Source organism: Dipodomys merriami, unplaced genomic scaffold, assembly GCF_024711535.1.
Source record: "Dipodomys merriami isolate MVZ:Mamm:240054 unplaced genomic scaffold, mDipMer1.0.p SCAF_12, whole genome shotgun sequence".
NCBI lineage: Eukaryota > Metazoa > Chordata > Mammalia > Rodentia > Heteromyidae > Dipodomys > Dipodomys merriami.
Genome location: NW_027202493.1, coordinates 39,141,688 through 39,161,744, shown reverse-complemented (window position 1 = coordinate 39,161,744; position 20,057 = coordinate 39,141,688). Strand labels below are relative to the sequence as shown.

General features: G+C 48.7%; 1 protein-coding gene across 6 annotated transcripts in view; it reads right to left on the bottom strand.

Moving 5' to 3' along the window:
* Sorbs3 (sorbin and SH3 domain containing 3) overlaps positions 1–15,544 on the bottom strand; it is a 30,439-nt gene extending 14,895 nt beyond the window's left edge. For 2 of the 6 annotated variants that reach the window (XM_070016617.1, XM_070016620.1), the window contains exons 1-6: positions 14,446–15,093; positions 10,138–10,283; positions 6,068–6,224; positions 5,700–5,820; positions 3,253–3,446; positions 2,348–2,411 (exon numbers count right to left, since the gene is read on the bottom strand). In XM_070016617.1, coding sequence (XP_069872718.1) covers positions 2,348–2,411; positions 3,253–3,446; positions 5,700–5,820; positions 6,068–6,224; positions 10,138–10,253 — 652 coding nt within the window. In that variant the 5' untranslated portion in view covers positions 10,254–10,283; positions 14,446–15,093. Of the gene's footprint in view, positions 1–2,347; positions 2,412–3,252; positions 3,447–5,699; positions 5,821–6,067; positions 6,225–8,453; positions 8,743–10,137; positions 10,284–14,445; positions 15,094–15,119 lie in introns of those variants that run through there. The other 4 variants (XM_070016618.1, XM_070016619.1, XM_070016622.1 and 1 more) reach the window with 4 other exon arrangements.
* Between the last annotated feature and the right edge of the window lie 4,513 nt (positions 15,545–20,057).

Here is a 20,057-nt window from a genome sequence, read left to right as displayed (position 1 = left end):
CTGTTGTCACCTCTGAGCACCCATGGACGGTGTCTCCCCATCTCCCTAGATGATCTCAGCTACTTTAAAGATTTTATTTGTTTATTTTTGTTGGTAGTCTGCAGCGTGAACCCAGAGCCTCAAGGTCTCACTTGGCTTTGGCTTCTTGTTCACAGCTGGCACTCTAACACTTGAGCCATGACTCCTCTCTGGCATTTTGTCAGTTACTTGAAGATGGAGTCTCTGGGACCTTGCCTGAGCTGGCTTTGAACACAGATCTTCAGATCTCAGCCTCCTGATTAGCTAGGATTATAGGCCCAGCCACTGGTGCCCATCTACCTTAAGGATTTTAAAATACAGTTTGCTCTCTATAAGCACAAGTTTCATATCCAAGGATTCAACTCTAAAAAAAAAGTACATCTGAACTTAACATGTACCAACTTTTTCCTTGTTATTAGTCCCTAAACAGTACAGCATAGCCACTCTATCAAGCATTTACTGTGTGCATGTGTGCTTGGATATAACATGCCCACACGTCTCTCATCATTCCTGCCACTGTCCTGATCTAGCTTAGATTTTTTTTTTTGTCGGTTGTGGGGCTTGAACTCTGGGCCTGAGCGCTGTCCCTCAGCTCTTCAGCTCAAGGCTAGCGCTCTACCACTTGAGCCACAGCACCACTTCCGGCCTTTTCTGCTTATGTGGTGCTGAGGAATCGAACCCAGGGCCTCATGCATGCAAGGCAAGCACTCTACCAGTGAGCCACTTTCCCAGCCCCTAGCTTAGATATTTTTTAACTTAAGAGGTTTAGTTGTTTCCCCCACCCCAGGTTAAAAATAAATTATCTTTAAGTAGTTGTACTTTCACAAAGCAGTTGATAAGTACAATACATCTTGTTCACTGGCACCCCTTCTAGCCCAAAGTGGCAGTTACATGGATGGGCTTTTTCAGTCTGAGCAAGCAGGGGAATCTGTCACCTTCCCCACCATCTCATCTGCACGGCAGAGCCTTCTTTGCCATCACTGTGGCTCCTGCTCTCTTGCAGAGCAAAAAGCTGGAATCTTCACAATAGGCTCAAAGGCGGGTGTGTAAGCTGACCATGAAAGCTCTCTGCTTCTTAGCCCAGTCCCAGGTGCCCAGCTGCTCCCAGCCACCAGGCATGCTTCTCCCTCTGGGCTTTGGAGCTCCCTCTGCTGGTAATCCTAGCTACCCAAGAGGCTGAGATCTGAGGATCACTGTTCAAAGTCACCCTGGCTTCCTTCACTGCCCAGGCCCAAGCTGCTCACAGGGGCCTTCCCTGACCATTCCAGAGGAAATTTGGCCTCTGTATTTTCATCCTAGGCCCCTCCTGCCATCTGCCACAGTGAAGGTCTATCTGGTTCTTGTTACATTTTTGTATCTAGACTCATACTCAGTTAAGTGCCAGATAGTCAAGTGTGAAGTCGACGGCGGGCACTGCTGCATTTGGGGCTGTGGAAAGAACTAATGCTTCACCACCAGGAATGACCACGAATGGGAGAACTGCAGCCTGGCAGGAATATCAGAGGGCTCCCCAACCCTCTGCGGACACTGTGACCACAGCTGGTGGTCACCCTTTATGGTAGAGTGGTTTGACCTCAGGTCCAGGATGTTCTAGAGGCCACTGCTGGTCCCAAGCGTGGAGAGTGGATAAGGAGACTTTTCTTTTCCTTGCTTTTCTTTCCTTCCTTCCTTCCTTCCTTCCTTTTCCTTCCTTCCTTCCTTTTCCTTCCTTCCTTCCTTTTCTTTTCTTTCCTTTCTTTTTTTCCTTCCTTCCTTTTCTTTCTTTCCTTCTTTCTTTCTTTCTTTCAGTTGTGGGGCTTGAACTCTGGGCCTGGGCTCTGTCCCTGAGCTCTTCAGCTCAAGACTAGCACTCTTAACATTGAGCCATACCACCACTTCCAGTTTTCTGGTGGTTCATTGGAGTCTCATGGATTTTTTTGTCTGGGCTGGCTTTGAACCGAGATCCTCAGATCTCAGCCTCTTGGGTAGCTAGGATTACAGGCGTGAGCCACCGGCGCCCAGCTCTCTTTCTTTATTTTCTTTTTCTCCTTTCCTTGGTTGCTTCCTTCCTTCCTTTCTTCCTTTTTTTCATTTGGTTTTCTTGATAGGTTCTTCTATGTAGTCTAGGATGGCCTGAAACTTGAGATTCTCAGGTCTCTACCTCCTGAGTACTGGGATTCAAGCACCCCCACACCAAGGTAGCCTATTTTAGGAACCACTCACCTTAGAGCCCGGGAGTGTGAAGAATCTCACAAGCAGTTATTCATTTTTTTTGCATTTTTGCCCCTCCCTCTCAGGTTCTTGCTGCCAGAGTCTACTCTAGAGAGTGGGCTCCAGCAGGGGGTCTAACCTGGCATTTTCCGGTGAATCTGCTGGAACATTCGCCGATACCAGTCTCTGGGGCTGCCAACACTCTGAGATCAGAAAATGCAAAGTCAGGCCTTCCAGCTCGCCCATCCTTTCTTTTCCAGATCAAGTCACAAACGGGTTTCCTTCGTGAGCTCTATCTCTGGCCACCTTGAACCCCTTGGGCAAGCTAGGAATGTCCCTTTGATGTCTTTATAGCTTCACACAGCACGCCACATATGACTGAGACCCATGGAGGAAGGACTTCCATCAGTGTATATGGCAACGATCTCTCGTGAGATTTGGTGTGGTTTACATGTTTTATCTTTTCTTTCCTCCATTTTCTTGTGTCTTACACTACAAGAACACGTATTTCTAGGTAACGGTATATTGTAATATGTAATAATGTGGTGGGGGGCGTATTTCATCTCACCCACTTCACCTGGGCTTCCAAACAGTGCTGGAAGGCATGCAGAGAGCGTGGCTGGCCTAAGATATGAAGGTAGATAGAAGAAGGTAGATGGGAGGTAGAAGGCAGAAGACCTGAGGCCTTCTCATTCATAGTGACTTACGGGATTATAATGTTGTAAGAGCCCTGCCTGACCCTGCACATGCAAAACAGAGAAGGCTCCTACCAAGTTCAGTTGTTATGGTGGTCACTCTCCACCTGTAGGACCCTGGTAGGATTCAAGAGCTAGACCTCCCCTCACTTGTGCAATTCAGACACCCAGAACACTGGTGACAAGGTTCATGATCCTCTGAAATGTACCATGGCTGAACCCCTTGCTTGGTGGTCTGGGGTTACAGTCTTTATGCCACACCCCCATCTCACACATAGGAGTGGAACTTAGTAGTACAGATCCCTGCCCCACCCCCATCTGCCCTCCCCTCCCCCAGCCTTGGACTTACAGATCGGGGGGCAATGGGCATGCCGCTCTCATCCACAGGCCCAATTCCTTCGTACTTGACCCAGCGCTTGTCCCGATGTTTGTTGTCCCTGGTCCACGTGGCTGACCAGCTCTGGGCATGCTGAGAGGCAGGGGTCTTTGGGCTTGAAGAGGGCCGGCTCCCAGGGCCTGGCCAGGTCTGATACCATGCAGGGTCTGTGGGGGAGGTGCAGGAGAGCATTCGCTGAAGATGGACGGTTCCTACCTTTATTTGAAGCTGTGTTCCTTAGAACTTTGATCTCTGAGAGCTCAAAGTTTCAACATTTCCTTGTTTGTTTGAGTAGATGATGTAGACTCTACAAATCTCTCCATCGACAAGCACCACCATAGGCTTCTGTGTATTTTATTTGGTGCAAGTACTGGGGCTTGAACTCAGAGCCTCATGTCCTCACTTGGCTTTTTTCCCTCAAGGCTGGTGCTCTACCACTTAAGCCACACCTTCACTTCTAGCTTTTTTTCCGTTAATTGGATATAAGAGTCCCACCAACTTTTCTGCCTGGGCTGTATGAGATCCTCAGATCTAAGCTCCTAAGTAGGTGGGATTACAGGTATGAGCCACCAGTGCCTGCATGGTTGTTTATTTCTTTTTTTTAAAATTAATTTTATTGTCAAGGTAATGTACAGAGGGGTTACAGTTATATATGTAAGGTAATGAGTACATTTCTTGTCACACTTGTTACCTCTTCCCACTTTGTTTATTTCTTAAGATAGATTAAAAATGGATTTTGTAGTTGGGTGGTCATGGCTCATGCCTGTAATCCTAGCTACTCAAGAGGCTGATATCTGAGGATTGTGGTTTGAAGCCAGCCTCGGCAGGAAAGTCCGTGAGATTTGAGTCCCCCTCCACCCCAGTGAGACTCTTACCTTCAACTAACCATCAGAAAACCAGAAGTGGTGCTCTGGCTCAAAGTGGTAGAGCACTAGCAAAAGAGCTCAGAGACAGCACACGGGCCCTAAAGTTCAAGCCCCACAACCGGAAGAAGAAGAAGAAGAAAGAAGAAGAAGAAGAAGAAGGAGAAGGAGGAGGAGGAGGAGGAGGAGGAGGAGGAGGAGGAGGAGGAGGAGGAGGAGGAGGGAGGAGGGAGGAGGGAGGAGGGAGGAGGGAGAAGGGAGGGAGAGGAGACTGTCCCCCCCCCCCCAAATCCTGCTTTCCTGGGACCCTTCTAAGTGTCTGCTGGAAAGGCTGGAAATCATTACTTGAATTCAGACCCCAGCTCCGCCACCTACTGGCTGTGAGACTTTGGGCACATCAGTCAACCCCTCAGGAACTCAACTTCCACTTCTGTAAGAGGAGAATAACTAGCAAAGACTCCCTGGTAACTAGTGAGTGTTGCTGTATCCAAGCACAGACCGCAGAGAGGACAGAAGCTCATTCCCCAATTGTGGCTGCTAATCGCCAACTTCCCCAAAACCTTTGGCCCTTAAGTACTAGTGTAGCAGCCTAAGGGCTTCTACACAGATGGACCTGTAGTTGAAGTTCAGCTCAGCCTTGGCTACTGATCATCTCTGAGATGCAGGCTCCTCGGTAATTAATGCTCATATTGTGCCTCTCTCCTAGGATATGGGTGGTCTACATGAGTCGAGTCTTGTAAAAATGTCTTTATAGAGCCTACATGCTGCAAGTATTCAATAATTACTTGGGTTTTTGTTGTTGTCATTTGTTTTTATGGTGCCAGAACTAGAGGAATTCAGAGTCTAGGCACTGTCCATTAGTTTTGTTGTTTTTTGTTTTGTTTTGTTTTGTACAAAACTGTCACTCTACCACTTCAGCCACAGCTCCATTTCCAGCTTTTGTGGGGATAAGAGTTGGAGATAAGAGTTTCATGGACTTTTCTGCCAGGTCTGGCTTTGAATTTCAATCCTCAGATCTCTGCCTCCTGAGTAGCTAGGGTTACAGATGTGAAATACCGGTTCCCAGCCAGTAGTTACTTGGTAGATGACTGAAGTCCCTCACATACTGTGAGCCTCAGGGTTGGTCTGTATTCAGAAGTTTCCAGGAGCTCAGAACCCTGGGACATGGCTGATTAGTCCTCAAGCTACTTCTTTTACCTCCAGCTGGACTATGTGAGCATAGATGGGGCAGGAGAGCAGCAGCTGCTTTTCCAGCCAACATTCCCCACCCTTCTACCCAGGCGATTCTCCTTGGCCTCAGGATACGTCTTCTAGGGAAGGAGGAGCTATGGCAGTCTGCTCCCTCCCTGACATTCCTCCTTCAAGGTCAGCATAACACACTGTGCAGGGGAGAGGCCCTGAGCCGAGCCGCAGGCCCTGGGAACCTTTGTGGCCTTGAGTCCCTGCACTTCTGCTACCCTCTCTCAACTCAATAGCATGGGATGTGAAGGCCCACGGGGCTCCAGTCCCCGCCTCCCACATGGGACTCACACAGCAGGTGCTTCTGAGTACACTCACCTGGGTGCCGTGAAGCATCTCTCCTTGGTGAGGTGGTGTAGCCATTGCACACAGTCCTGGGCGCAGGGTCGTGGAACTGGAAATTAAGGGTGTTGGAGCCACCATTCCGGATCACAGGCACCTGTGGGGGAGGGGCCAGGAGCAGCAGAAGTGGCCAGGGATGACTGCCAAGGCATAGCCCACACCCCACAGTGAGGGATCCGGGGCCAGCCTGACCTGAGGGGAGCCATGGAGGCTCATGGGAGCTCTCTTCAGACTCTCTCCACCCTCTAAATCCCTTCAAGCCTCTCTCTCTCCCACCTGATCTGCTGGAGCTCCCACTAACTGGGGGGATGCACAGTGTACCCTCCTCCTTGCCGTCCACTCACCCGTGACCCCCGCAAGGTTGGCCCTGCATAGGCCCGGAAGTGGCTGGGGATGAAGTCGTCCAGGCTGAGCTCAGCTGGCAGGCTGCTAGATGGGCCTTGCATGTTGGGGTCAAAGTTGGAGGGCTCCGGGTGTGTCAGCTTCTCCTTGGCCTGTCCTCTGCAAGGAAGGAGGAAGGAAAGGCTCAGCTGGACAGCAGCGCCTGTGCCCTCTTGGCTCAAGCCAGGGCCTGGGGGCGGAGGGCCTGGCTGTGGGAGGGGGCTGAGATCAGCTGGGTGGGAGCTCAAGGACCCAGGAAGCAGGCCACTGTGGGCACCCGGCCCGCAGGCTGCCCGTGCCGGCTCCCAGAGGCACAATGAGCTGCTTGTTAGGCCCTGGGCAGGAGCTGCGGGTGGGAGTGGGGGAGGGGAGGCTGGGCAGGAATGGGCCTGTGGCCTGCTGGCCAGACCCTGGATGGCTCTCCCCGCCATAGAGTCCTCTCCCCCCAGAGGTAAGGCACAAGAGCACTGTGCAGCTGGCAGAGGCGGCCTGGGCACACAACACTTTGTTTCAGTTCCTCTGTCTCCCCCAGGCTCCGTGTAGCATCTGCTTGCCTGAAGGGACAAGGAGTTACTTGGTCCCAGAGCAGCAAGGTCACCAACCCACAGCCCTAATTCCTACCAGGGCCAAGAAGCATGGGGGCATTCCAGGCAGGAAACCCACTCCCGAGCACAGGGCAAAGCGGGTGCCTTGCTGGCCATTTGCCCATAGCAGTGACCCAGCAGGGGCTGAGGGGAGGGAGGGGCTGTAAGAGACATGGTGACAACACAGATGGACATGCTCCCGTTCTGGAGTGGTGCTGAGTGCATGCCTTGGGGTGCTCCCCTGCATGTGTACACACACACACACACACACGCACACACATGCATACACACGCACACACATGCGCACGCATGCACGCACACACATGCACACGCACGCACACATGCATACACACACACACGTGCACACACATGCATACACACACGCACACACACACACATGCGCACACACGCACAACTTGCTGCTCCAGGCTCAGAGTTTTGAATGTCTAACAGGCCAGAGAGTCATTATAAGGTCAGGTCAGTGAAGAGAATTCCATACAGAAGAGATGAAGAAAGCAAGAAGCAAGGACAAAGGCAGAGAGGGCTGAGAGGTGGTGGTCCTGGATCAGGGTGCTCCCAGGGTGGCTTTTGTACCCAGAGAGCTATGGGCAGAACCTGTGCCTCCTTGCCTTCACTGATGGATTGGGTCACTGTGGAGCCAACTTCCAGAGTGTTCTAGACTTGGCTGAATGAGCCTCGTAGATAGGTGCTGGCTGTGGTGGCTGTAGGGCATGGCATGGCTTGGGAGGTGCCGTGTGTGTGCGCGTGTGTGCGTGTGTGTGCGTGTATGTGTGCGTGTGTGTGGTGTGTGTGTGTGTGTGTGATGTATACACTCGTAGGGTGCCTCAGGAGTCAGGAGAGCAGCATGGGGGCTGTGGATAAGAGGGGCGTCAACTGAACGCCAGGCGCAGTAGATGTCATGGGCAGTCATATGACAAGATAGAGAGTTGTGGGGACAGGAAGGGATTGTGGCACCCACTTCCCGCTCAGGCCTGAGGGCTGGCAAATGTACAGAAGAGGCTCGGAGCAGCATCTTGCCTCTGGTCTGCGTTAGTGGGGATTCTTTCTGGCATAGAAACAGCCTACTGGGGACACAGCTTTTCCAGGCCAGCCCCTGCCAGAGCCGAGGGGAGTGGGGAAACTACAGCTGGAGGAGGGGCAACTCCCCAGCTGGATCCGATTAGGATTCTTACCAAACGCAGACACACCCCTAGCCCTCCAGCTGCCCAGGCAGGGAAAGTGAGGCCAGACAAAGAGTGGACGTTCAGGAGGCTTGGGCAGCTTAGTCCTGGTGGACAGCCCCCCCCCTCCGCCCTGCGGCCCCCTGGCTGACAGGCTTGCAGCAGCCCTGCCATCAGCTGACCGGCCTTCCTTCCCCTCCCACCCCTCAGCCCCGACCACTAAGCGGCCTGCTGGTTTTCAGGGGGCTTTGGATCACGTGTAGGGGTGGGGTGGGAAGGTGATCCCGGGTGATCTCTGAGCAGCCCTGCCAGGAGACATAAGCAACAACCTCTCAAGTAGAGACAGGCATGGTGGAGAACCGGTGACCTCTCTGTGGCACGGGAGAGGCCGTGTCAGGCACCCCTCGGGGCAGATGTCCCCCCCTCCGCTGGCCCCCCGCTTTCCAGGAGGGAGGAACTTCTCACAAGCCTCCCCACTTCACAGCGCGGGACCGGGACCCCGGAGGAGGGGCCGGTGCCTTCCCCGCTCGCGTCCCACCCCCGGGGCGGCCTCTCCTCCCGCCCCTCGCTCCCCCGGCACCTACCTTCCCCGGCGAGCAGGTGGAGGGGCCCGAGGCCGCCGGGAAGGGCAGGGGCATCCCTGCCCGGCTGCGGCGGGGCGGGGTGGCCGGGAGAAGGGCGAGCTGTGGCGGCCCTCGTGACCGGGTCAGGACGCCGGGGCGGGCTGGGCGCCCGACGGGGAAGAGGAAGGCCGAGGGGGAGGCTGGATCGTGGGGTCCGCCCGGCGGCGGGAGGAGTCGGCCCGAGCGGGGTGGGAGCGGAGCGTGCGGTGCCCTGGGCCAGGGCGCGTCGCGGGGACGCGGGTGGCCCCGCGCCCAAGGGGCCGGGCCGGCCGGGAGGCGGCGCCGGGAGAGGCTGCCGAGGGTCCCCGGGGAGCCCGCTTGGCTGCCCCGGCCCCCGCCGAGGGCTGGCGGCGGGAAGGGGGCCGGCGAGGGCCACTCAGAGTTTCCAGCGACATTTCCAGGGTGTGGGAAGGGGAGGGAGCGGGGACGGGGCTGAGTGATTAGGAGGTTAAGTTCCGGAGGGTGGACTGGAGTCAGGCCCGCGGGCAGTCGGGCTGGGCCGGCGCAGGGCGCTGTCGGGCTGTGTGGCCCCGAGCCCCGGCCCGGCCCGGCCCGGCCGACCCTCCCTGAACGCCGGGGCGCACGGAAGGGCGTGTGCAAACTGCAAACCTGCCGATGCTCACGCACGTGCGAGCACCGAGGGGACAGGCAGCGGAGGCTGACCCTAGGTAGCCGGCTCCCGAGGCGAGCGGAACAGCCAAAGAGGAGGAGGGTGGGGTCCCTGGGGCGGGGACGAGGTTAGAAGGGTCTTGGTGTTCCCACACGAGGTGTTTGTTTTGATTTTGCTGCTTTTCCGCTGTTCCTCGGCTGGGCTGACCTAAGTCCCCCAAACCCCGCCCACTGGCTCCCCAAACACCAAGGCCCTCCCTCCTCTTCCCCTCCCCCTCCTCTAAGCCTAGGTGTGGACAGGGCCTTTGACAGAAGGTGAGGCGCTGGATGAGCGTTTACTGAGAGTGGAAACCTCCCGGAGCACTTCCAGCCTTTGGTCCGCCCCCAACAGCAGAAGGGAGTTTACATTTCAGATACCTATGGGGAATGATCAGTGATAAATTATGGAAATATGATCATTTTTATTGGATACCTGTTGGATGTCTAATTGGTGCTGAGGCTGCCATGCTCCTTTATTTATTTATTTTTTTTAGCACATCACTCAACTCAAAAGTTAATAAGAAATGGAGAAAAGACAAGCAGTTCTCAGTACCTAGTACCCTCGCTGCTTTATATTTGCCTAGTTTAGAGAAAAGAGCTGTTCTGGGGAAATAGCTGTTTGGGTGGTGTTGGAACAAGAAGGTATAGGTTAGAGGAAGGTAGATAGATCCAAAATGTCCAGGGAAAACAAAGTTTATATGGTTCCAAGCTTGCAGTTGTTCAATATTTTTACAAAGGCAATTATTGCACTGAACAGGGCTGAAGGAGATAACCTTTGAGGTTCCTTCCAAGCATCTCTAAGTCTCTAGGTAAGCTAAAGGAATCTAGATTAGGAAATGGCCAGGGCCCCACAGGAAGCAGCTACAGGAGCGCAAGGACATTCACTGAGGATGGGTGGGAGTGGACTGCCCCACCCCTGATGCTTGGACACTTGCCCAACCTTAGTACCAGCCCCTCCCCTCCCAGAGGAATAAATCTCTCCTCTGAATTCTCCCACCTGTCAGGGTCCTTGGCACTAAGAAGGGCCACATCATGTTCTTCCTTGTTCTCCAAAGTTGGTGAAGTTGAAGATCGTCCAACTCCAGGAATCCTGGCCATACCCCTCACCAGCATCGAGCTTCTCTTATTCTCTAGGGCTTTGACCTGGACTCCAAGATAAATATTTAATGGAGAGGGTGCCGGCTGAGCTTCCAAAGGTCCCAGCTTCCTGTTTCTCACAAAAGGAGAACTCAGCCATGGGCAGGGAGCTGGGGACTAGCTACCAGTTTCATCTCTATGGGAATGGGGAGGGGGGGAATAGAGAAGGAGGGAGTCTTTCCCTCCGCTGCTTTTCTCCTCTCCTGTCTACTCAGGCCTGGGCCCAGCTGGGCTTACAGGTTGGAACCCCCAGTGTCCCTTGGTACTTAGCTTGGCCACACAGAGGACAGCTGGGAAAATATAAGAAACAACAGATTTCTCTTTTTCTACCCAGATGGACAGAGAATTCCTCCTCTTTGAAAAACAGATTAAGGCTGGAAAAGTAGCAAGGTATAGTGATTCAGCCTAAATCCAGCTACCTGATTTCCCAACTCCTCCCCCTAGCTTCAGTTCCTTGCTGTCTTTCTGCTTTACAGCTGGCCCTGCTTCCCAGTGGCAAGGCAGAACTGAGGAAGGTTGGCCCAGATTGCACGGCCGGCCCGGGGCAGCCACAGAGCAGACCATTTGCATCCTGTGTACTGTTCCCTTGTTCTCTAAAGATGGCCATTCCTCCCCACCAGACTGCTGCTTGCCCACCTCTTGACAGGGCCTTCTCTGCCACCTGAGCCTTAGTAAACACAGTTATGTAAGGGCTGTTTTTCCTAGCTATCTGGTTCCAGTCACCAGGATCCCCACCCCAACAGAGGCTGCCAATTTCTGTTCCGTGCACATTGCCCTACAGCTCTGCTGTCCTCAGCCACCACCCCAGGGCCTGGCTAGCCAAATGACTACTAATACATATTAGGGCTCCTTATGCAGAAGGGACCCAGATGGTAGTGTGTCAACAAGAAGGAGAAATAGAGCATTTAAGTAGTTCTTTCCTCTCTACCAGGGAAGGCCAAGCCAATAGAGTACAAAGAACTCAAGTTACTTCTAAAGTGGAAAAAGAGAAGCCAGGGATCCCCTAAGGCGAGTTGCTCATTTCTCCAGTGTCTTTCTTTAGTGCTGGGGGCTGCCATTCCTATGAGTCACCCTGAGACCTCCTGGGCTCAGGCCCCAATTCCCTCTGCTGTCCCCTTTCTCTTCCCTGGGATTAACCCTGAGTTCATTTTTATTAAGGCTCTCAGAAGGGCATTTTCTTCCTGCAGACCAGAAGGGATTAGTCAGCTGAAACCAAGTCGCTGTGGACCAACCAGCACCAGATCTAGACTCTCTTTCATCCCCAGGGCCCCAGCCTTTCTCCTGGGTCCTCTCCTGATTCCAGTTCCTACAGCGTTGCTGGCCAAGTTCTACTGATGGCCCTCATCTGTGCCAGCCTCTGATGAGAACAGAGGCAAGCAGGGGAGAAAAGTGAAGTGACCCACTTCGGGGCTTCAAAGGCCTTCCTGCACAGACAATGGCACGATCCGGCCCATCAGGAATCCAAGTTTTTTTGGTCCAGTTGCTGTGAGATGAGGGATCTCGGTGAGTGAAAAGCCACCCAGCACAGATCAGGTATGGGCAGCATGAAGCTTGGCAGCCAGTAAGTCTGTGTGGAACTCCATGGATGCGGAAATGAGTCTTCCATGTCCGTCTGACACGCATCTTTCCACAGCACATGTGTGATATAATAGGTATCTATTTGGGGCGCTCAATCACATCTAAACCCCAAAGGAGACAACTGTTTGTCCTATTTTCCCAGACTGTCCTCCAGGAAGCTGGGACCCTGACATCACACCCACCACTGTTCTGTCCCACTTTATGGACCAGCAAACCAGCCATGTGTGTAGTTAGGGCATCTCTTAAGAACTGAGTGGGATGAAGCCCTTTTGGCTCTCAGGAAAGATGAGAAGAGCAAGCGACTGTCAGCCCTTTAGGAAGCTGACTTTGTAAGGGGAGGGTAAGTGGTAACTTCAGAGGGAAACCAAGCCAAGTCAACTCAGACGCAGAGAAGGCACAGAACCAGGCTGTCCTTCCCAGTTCAAGTAAACTGAGATTATGGAGACAGAGGGCTGATTGGCCGACCGGTGAACATCAGGAGGTAGTGCTCTGGCCTCCACACACAGAATAATCTGTCTTCCTGTCCGCTTGAATTCTGTACCAAACTTTCTCCTTAACTGCATAAACGCTAAAAAGATGACTTAACTTACCCTAAAGTGACCGATTCACTGTCATTAAGTACCTTTTCTTTCTAAAATCTCAAAAGTTGTGATTGAAAAAACAAACCTTCCAAAAAAAAAAAAAAAAGAGACCATCCAATGTAGTGAGTTACAAAGTGGCTGGGAATGTGGCTTAGTGGTACAATGCTTGCCTAGCAAGCATGAAGCTCTGGGTTTGATTCTCAGTACCACATACACAGAAAAAGCCAGAAGTGGTGCTGTGGTTCAAGTGACAGAGTGCTAGCTTTGAGCAAAAACAGCTCAGAGTTCTAACCCCAGGACTGGCGGGGGAAAACAAAACAAAAAACAAAACACACAACCACCACCACAACAACAACAAAGTGGGAACTGCATCTAGATCTAGATGGGTCCAGTTTCAATTTAATCCTTCATTCCAGGCTTCTAAAATGTGCTCTGACTTTGTAAAGAAGGGCAAATATGTCCTCAGCTTACTTTAGCAAAGGGAGAAAGGACACTGCTAACTCAGGATGCCACCAGACTGGCGAAACCCAAACTACATACTCTGCTTTGGTGCAATTAGGAATCTAGGCTCATTTTGTCCTGTAAACTGTTCCATGGCCCTTAATGTGGCTGAGATCAAAATTGTCATCTGGGCCTGGCAATCCTGGATTTAGCCTTCCCACGTCACTGCCATAACCTGAAGAGTTCCTCCTCCAGGCCTCAGCACTTTTTTTTTTGGGGGGTCCGGTTGTGGGACCTCAACTCTGGGCCTGGGCGCAGACCCTCAGCTCTTCAGCTCAAGGCTAGTGCCCTACCACTTGAGCCACAGCACCACTCCCGGCTTTTCTCTTTTTGCTTATATGGTGCTGAGGAATCGAACATGCAAGGCAAGTGCTCTACCACTGAGCCACCTTCCCAGCCCCGCCTCAGCACTTCTTGATTTGAATCCACAGCACCTCCCAACTTTTCTACTTTTCATAGGAATTGAAAGGCTGGTCTGGGCACTTCCTATCCACATCTACTCCCTTCTGGCTCATTCTTTGACTTCTTTCAAGTTGTAATGCATCCACACCTATTGTTAGAGTCACACGCAGTTATTAAATTACTATAATAAAACCCTACTTTTAGCATTTGTAAAGACTATGGTTTCTGAATTGTCTTTCTTTCCGTCAAGAAGTGCTAAAGAAGTCATAGAAGGAACAGGGCCTTTAACAGGAATTAGTAGTGGGCAAAATGCCAAGGTGGCAACTAGGGGCAAGAGAGTGGGTTTTGAGTGGGGAAAACCAGAAGCATGGGAGCAGCAGCTGAAGCACTTTGAAGTACTGGTAGGTGAGGGAAAGAGGCCCTTTTAAAAATTGTGAAGGATTTTCCTTTGGGAAGGAATTCCTCAGCATTGTCAGAGACCAAACCAGACATCAAAAACCAGGCTTTCCCTTGACTTCTGGAGTTAGTGAGTGGTTAAGAGCCAAGTACCAGTGCCTCCACCAGGAAATAAAGACACAAGGAGCCAATAGAGTTATTCAATTTTAAGGCTATTTTCTTCTTACTTTTTTCTTTTTTAATCTTAAAGATGACTTCCAAGTTACAATAAGGAAGATCTAACAAAGCTTTTTGTTGTTGATCACAAAAAACTTCTGCCAATAAGTAACACTTCAACCATTCTCTTTAACATAATTGAAAGCACAAACAGTCCATTATTCAGGAGAACCTTAAAAAAAAGTTATACTGCCAGCTAAACCATCTCATCACCTAGGATACAAAACCAGGATCCTTTCTTGGAAAAATATCTAGTGAATTTATATTAGGAAAAATGGTACTGTTTAGGATGTGCTGAGAAAGAAAAAAAAAAAAAAGAGGCATTTTTGATGGTATCTCCAAAAAGGTTTTAAGACAGGTAAAATCATTCCTTGCCCTAAATCCAGATCTCTGTATCTTACTAATCTCTCATCTTATTATACACACTCTACTTTGACATGTGAAGGGAGAAAGGGGTTATGTTGAGAGTGAAGGGAATGTGGGCAAGAACTTACAGGCAGGCAGTGGTCACGGCCTTACTTCAGAGCTGTATAGCTGAAAGGTCTGTGCTCATGTCCTCGCTTCTTGACCTGAAGCCACCTAGACTTGTCATGAGGGTGTTGAAGAGAAGATGCATAACCCTGTCTCAAACAAAGGTGTTATTTACCAGTCTTGCCACGGTTGCTGGGGCGTGAGGCCAAGGCCTCCCAAGAGGGAATATACTCTGAGTATCATCTTTACCTTTGTGACTGCATAGACGAAGGCAGCTAACACTGACCCCATTCACTTTAACTGGCTAGATAGAGGCAGGGCAGCTCCCAAGTCCCAATAACATGGGGTCTCTCTCTCACACTCTGCTAATGGCACAAAGTGCTACCATTACGGCAGTTCACATGCACTCAAGCTGAAGTCTCGACCCTGTCTGTCAGGTCACAGGCTTCTTCATCTATACTCATCTGCTCTTTCTTGTGGCTTTTCTAGAAGCTTCTGATCAAGAAGGGACTGTGGCAATACCATCTTAGTTGCTGTCTTCCATGTGACCCAGACCCCTCCTCAGTCTCTTGTGGGGCCCTTCCTGGCTGCTGTTTACTTTCCATTGAGCAGACTGCAGGAGATGAGGACCAGGTACCACACAAGATGGAACTCATGGTCATAACCACAAGTAATTTAGGTAATTGGAGTCTCATACCCACAACTGGAGCTCTGAGTTCACACTCTTGGTATTTTTTTCTTCCTGGACAGGAAAAGCTGAAAGAAACTTGGGTTCCATTGTTACTATACCAACTAGATTAAATATTGGGGGGTTCTAGAATGCTGTCAGTAAGTCTGTATAGGCTAGGAAGTAATTTTCAATACAAAGACTGAGGAGAAAACCCTAACAATAAAAACTATGAATCAATGTGGGGCAAACTACCTAACCTAGTCAAAACGAATGATCACACAGATCAGTCAGCACAGACTCAATTCTCAAGAGCTTGAACTGGGGCTGGGAAGGTGGTTCAGTGGTAAAGTGCTTGCCTTGCATGCACCACATAAGCAGAAAAAGCTGGAAGTGGCGCTATGGCCCAAGTGGTAGAGCGTTAGCCTTGAGCTGAAGAGCTGAGGGACAGCGCCTAGGCCTGGAGTTCAGGCCCACGACTGACAAAAAAAAAAAAAAAGAGCTTGAACTTTCTATTTATAGAATATTTATAGAAAAAAATAGAAATTCTATTTATAGAATTATTTATAGAAATGGTGTAGTCAAGCCGGCAATGCCGGTGGCCTATGCCTGTAATCTTAGCTACTCAGGAGGCTGAGATCTGAGAATCATGGTTCAAAGCCAGCCTGGGCAGGAAGGTCCATGAGACTCCTGTCTCCAGAAAACCAGAAATGGTACTGTGGCTCAAGTGGTAGAGTGCTAGCCTTGAATTGAAGAGCTGAGGGACAGCGCCCGGGCTCAGAGTTCAAGCCAACGACTGACCAAAAAAAAAAAAAAAAAAAAAAGAAATGGTGTAGTGAAGAATTCTGGGTGATTACAATAGAATATTTGCATAAAGCATAGGCGGAAGAGACTTCTGTCTTCCTCATTCTGCAATGAAGTCCAATTGTACCTAATATGGTTCACAATGTTTTTCTTAAGAGAACAGCTGTCTCAAGCTGAACGGCTCCAAAGCTAATTTCAGAAACCTCACTCTTGCTCCTTAATTACATCAAATAATAATATTATATTGACTGAACAAAAAAGAACTTTCCTATTTTTAAAAGTGTCAGGAAACCATCCCTAAGTTATAAGGCCAAGAAAGTAAATGTTTGTCCTTGACAGAAACTTATTTCATTAAATGGTGACTATTCATGGAAGAACAGAAAAAGCAATACAAATACAAACCAAAGGACATGAACAATGTTTCTTTACAGTCGACTTTTTTTCCCTAGGAAAGGAGTTTATCAATCAAGTCCCATCAGAGTGTGGTAAGCAATGCTCATTTTGATGGTCAATATCTACTCACAAAAGACCAACAAATCAGCAGTGTTTGTCTAAATGTCTAAATGTCTAAAATGTCACTTTGAAGATGTAAGGGCAAGTAAAGCTGTTTTCATTGTAACACTCTATTATAAAAATGCACACACACACACACACACACACACACACACACACATTTTGGTGAGCTGTTTTTTGCTCTACAAAGAATAGATTTAAAAAATAGGTGGAATGAGTGGGGTTGGGAGAGATAGGGAGAATGATGGAAAGGGAAATATTGATCAAGATGCATTATACTCAGACATATTGAAGTTGAAACTCCTTTGTATAACTACTTAAGGATAATAAAAATGTTATGAATTTGTCAAATGAACTTTTAAAATTATTTCAAAATAGTCATCTGATCAATTTAAAATTTCAAATATGTACATAACCCCAACCAGGAAACCAATCCAGGTAAAACGTCATTGTCAAAATGGAATTTCTTTCTTTTTCTTTCTTTGGTGCTGGTACTAGAGTTTGAACTCAGGGCCTTGGGCCTTGCTTGGCTTTTTCCACTCGAGGCTAGCATGCCATCAAAGTAGCATTTCAGAAACATTAACAAAGGAATCTTGTGGCATGTTTAGGAAACTAAAGTATGAAGGAGGTTTTTTTTGGTTTCCTAAATAGGAGAAATTTCAGAAAGAAGAGGACCTGTGGACCTTAACGTGAAGGAGAATGAGATGAAAGTATTTTTTTGACATCTTTAGAACATCAGGGACAAGTCACAGTGAAATAGAAGAGGCTTTGAGAATGTCAAGGCTGTAGAACTTAGCAGGTAAGATGACTGTTTGGAATGATGGCCGTAGGCAGAAATCAGTCCTCTGAGGGCAAACCCAGGGTAGGGCATTGAGCCACCTTAGAAATGTTTGTTGAGATTTAAACTTTTGAAATTATGTTTAAAAAACCCTCCAATATAGGGAAGAAATAACACTGTTGTTACAATACAGTGCGCTAAGTACGGCTCAGGCCTTCTAACTGTTTTGAGTTGTAGGTGCACAGGCATAGAGCCTTACTTTAAAATTTTATTTATTTCTGTGGTGCTGTGGATTGAATCTAGGGTCTCACACAAACAAGACAAGTGACCAACTACACTCCAGCGGAGAATATCACTTTAAGATGCTGTATATGTCATATGCACATGTACCACACTTGTCAAAACACACATGGATTTCTACAGAACGGAAGAAAATACTTATATTTTTATAACTACAGATCTAAGCCTAACTTCTTCCAAAAGGTGTTACGGCTTTATCTTAAACTCAGGTTTCCTATCTCCCCATTTTTTTGTGTGGCAGTATTAAGAATTGAACTCTTGGCCTCACGCATTCTCAGCAAGCACTCTGCCACTTGAGCTATGTCTCCACCACTTAAATTTTCTTGACTCAGGACTTTTTACTCTGAGGGAACCTGTAAAATACCATTTTGTGCCACTCCCATTTGTCAAATGTGCTTTATCATACTATTTTTTTTTTGTCTTTTTGAGAAGATAATGAAGAAATTACTAGAATGGCTTTGATCAATTCCAGTAACTATCTGGCTCCTGCCTGCTGATGGAGGCCCTGAGGGGTGGTTTCTACCTGCAGACTGTGTGAGTATGGGACAGGGATGAGGACCCCCTCTCCACGATCTGTCACGGGGACTGACTTTCATAGGTGAGATTTCCAAAGACATGTTTTGTTTTGTTTTGTTTTTCCCCTACCACTGGGCTTAGAAGACAAAGGGTATAAGGATTCCAGGTGGTTAATTCCCTGAGTATTAAAAAATGACAACCTTGGGTTATTATGTTGTTGGGGGTGTTATTTGCTTTGTTTTCTTTTCCTTTTCCTACTTACAGGGATAAACAGGATACAGGGAAGGAGGAAGGGTGAACGAATACAATCATAGTATTCAGTATACAGTATGTGGAAAATGAACTATGGAACTTGTGGGCAAGGTGGGAGGGGCTAACTAGGGAGAAGTGAAGGAAGGAGTAACATTGTCTAAAACAGAAAATTATGCATTACTGAATTGTGAAATGGTAACCCCTCTGTATACCACCTTAATAATAACAATATAATCACATAAAAAATAACCATCTTGAAAGTCACACAGGACTTTTTTCTCCCTTCTTTCACAGATTTTGCTTACCAGTAGGAGATTCTTTATCTCCTCTCACAATATCCTATCTTTTTTTATTAACAACAATTCATGCAGGTAGATTCTAGTCCTCAAGAATGTTTTGATCTCTGCTATGAAAACTTGGAACTGTTAGCAAAGGTATTTAAAAAATCCAGAAAGATGAGCTAAGACAAGTGCTCTACCATTTGAGCCACAACACCCTTCTGGCCTTTTCTGGGTAGTTTACTGGAGAGTTTTCTTTGTTGGTTGTGGGACTTGAACTCTGGGCCTGGGAGCTGTCCCTCAGCTCTTCAGCTCAAGGCTAGCACTTTACCACTTAAGCCACAGTGCCACTTCTGGTCTTCTGATAGTTAAATGGAGATAAGAGTCTCACGGACTTTCCTGCCAGAGCTGGCTTTGAATTGTGATCCTCAGATCTCAGCCTCCTGAGTGGCTAGGTCTACAGGCATTTTCACTTTCTAAAAAGATGAAGAAACATCTCAGCAATTAGTAGATAGGCCTTTAATTCTAGGAGGCAGGAAATCCCCACTTATTCAATGTCCTTGTGGAGACTTTTAGTTCATATGGGGTTGTAGCCCCCTCATCAGTTTCCATTGTCCAGGTTGGTTTCAGAAGTACTGACACCAAAAAAAGAGGATTATGGGGCTGGGAAGGTGTCTTAGTGGTAGAGCTCTTGCCTTGCATGCCTGAGGCCCTGGGTTTGATTCCTCAGCACCACATAAGCAAAAAGAAAAAAAGCCAGGAGTGGCACTGTGGCTCAAGTGGTAGAGTGCTAGCCTTGAGCTGAAGAGCTGAGGGACAGCGCCCAGGCCCAGAGTTCAGGCCCCACAACCGGACCAAAAAAAAAAAAAAAGAGGATTACGGAAGGATAACAGGCAATGGCTGATGCCATGACATAGAAAAGCATCAATATTTCTTGCTGTTGAAGATTCTAGAGAGGGAATTTAGGAAAGGTTTACAAATCAAACTACCTTTGCAGATAGGTTAAAGTCACTTGGATTCAAAACTGAAACAAAACAATCTGACACCTGTTAAAGCTTTTTGGAAATCTTTCTCCTCCCAATTGCTAAGGGGAGTTCAAAATGATCATGCTTATAGATAAATAGATGGTGGACACATTTTAAGGAATGCTAAGAAAAACCTATATTGGGCACTGGTGGCTCATGCCTATAATTTTAGCTACTCAAGAGGCTGAGATCATGGTTCCAAGCCAGCCCAGGCAGAAAAGTTCTTGTGAGACTCTTATCTCAAATTAACCACTCAAAACCACAAGTGGTTCAATTGGTAGAGCATTAACCTTGAGCATAAAGAGGCTCAGGGACAGTGCCCAGGCTCTGAATTTAAGTTCTATTCCCCCCTCCTCGAAAAGAAAGAAAAGCCCTCAGTAGGTTGTTATGGAAAACATTCCCTTTCAAGTTTAAAAATCACTAGATTTGGAACATTCTATTGAGTTCTGGTATAATTAAGTTTTTCACCAGGAGAGAAGCAGTTTTAGTCACTGAAATCTAA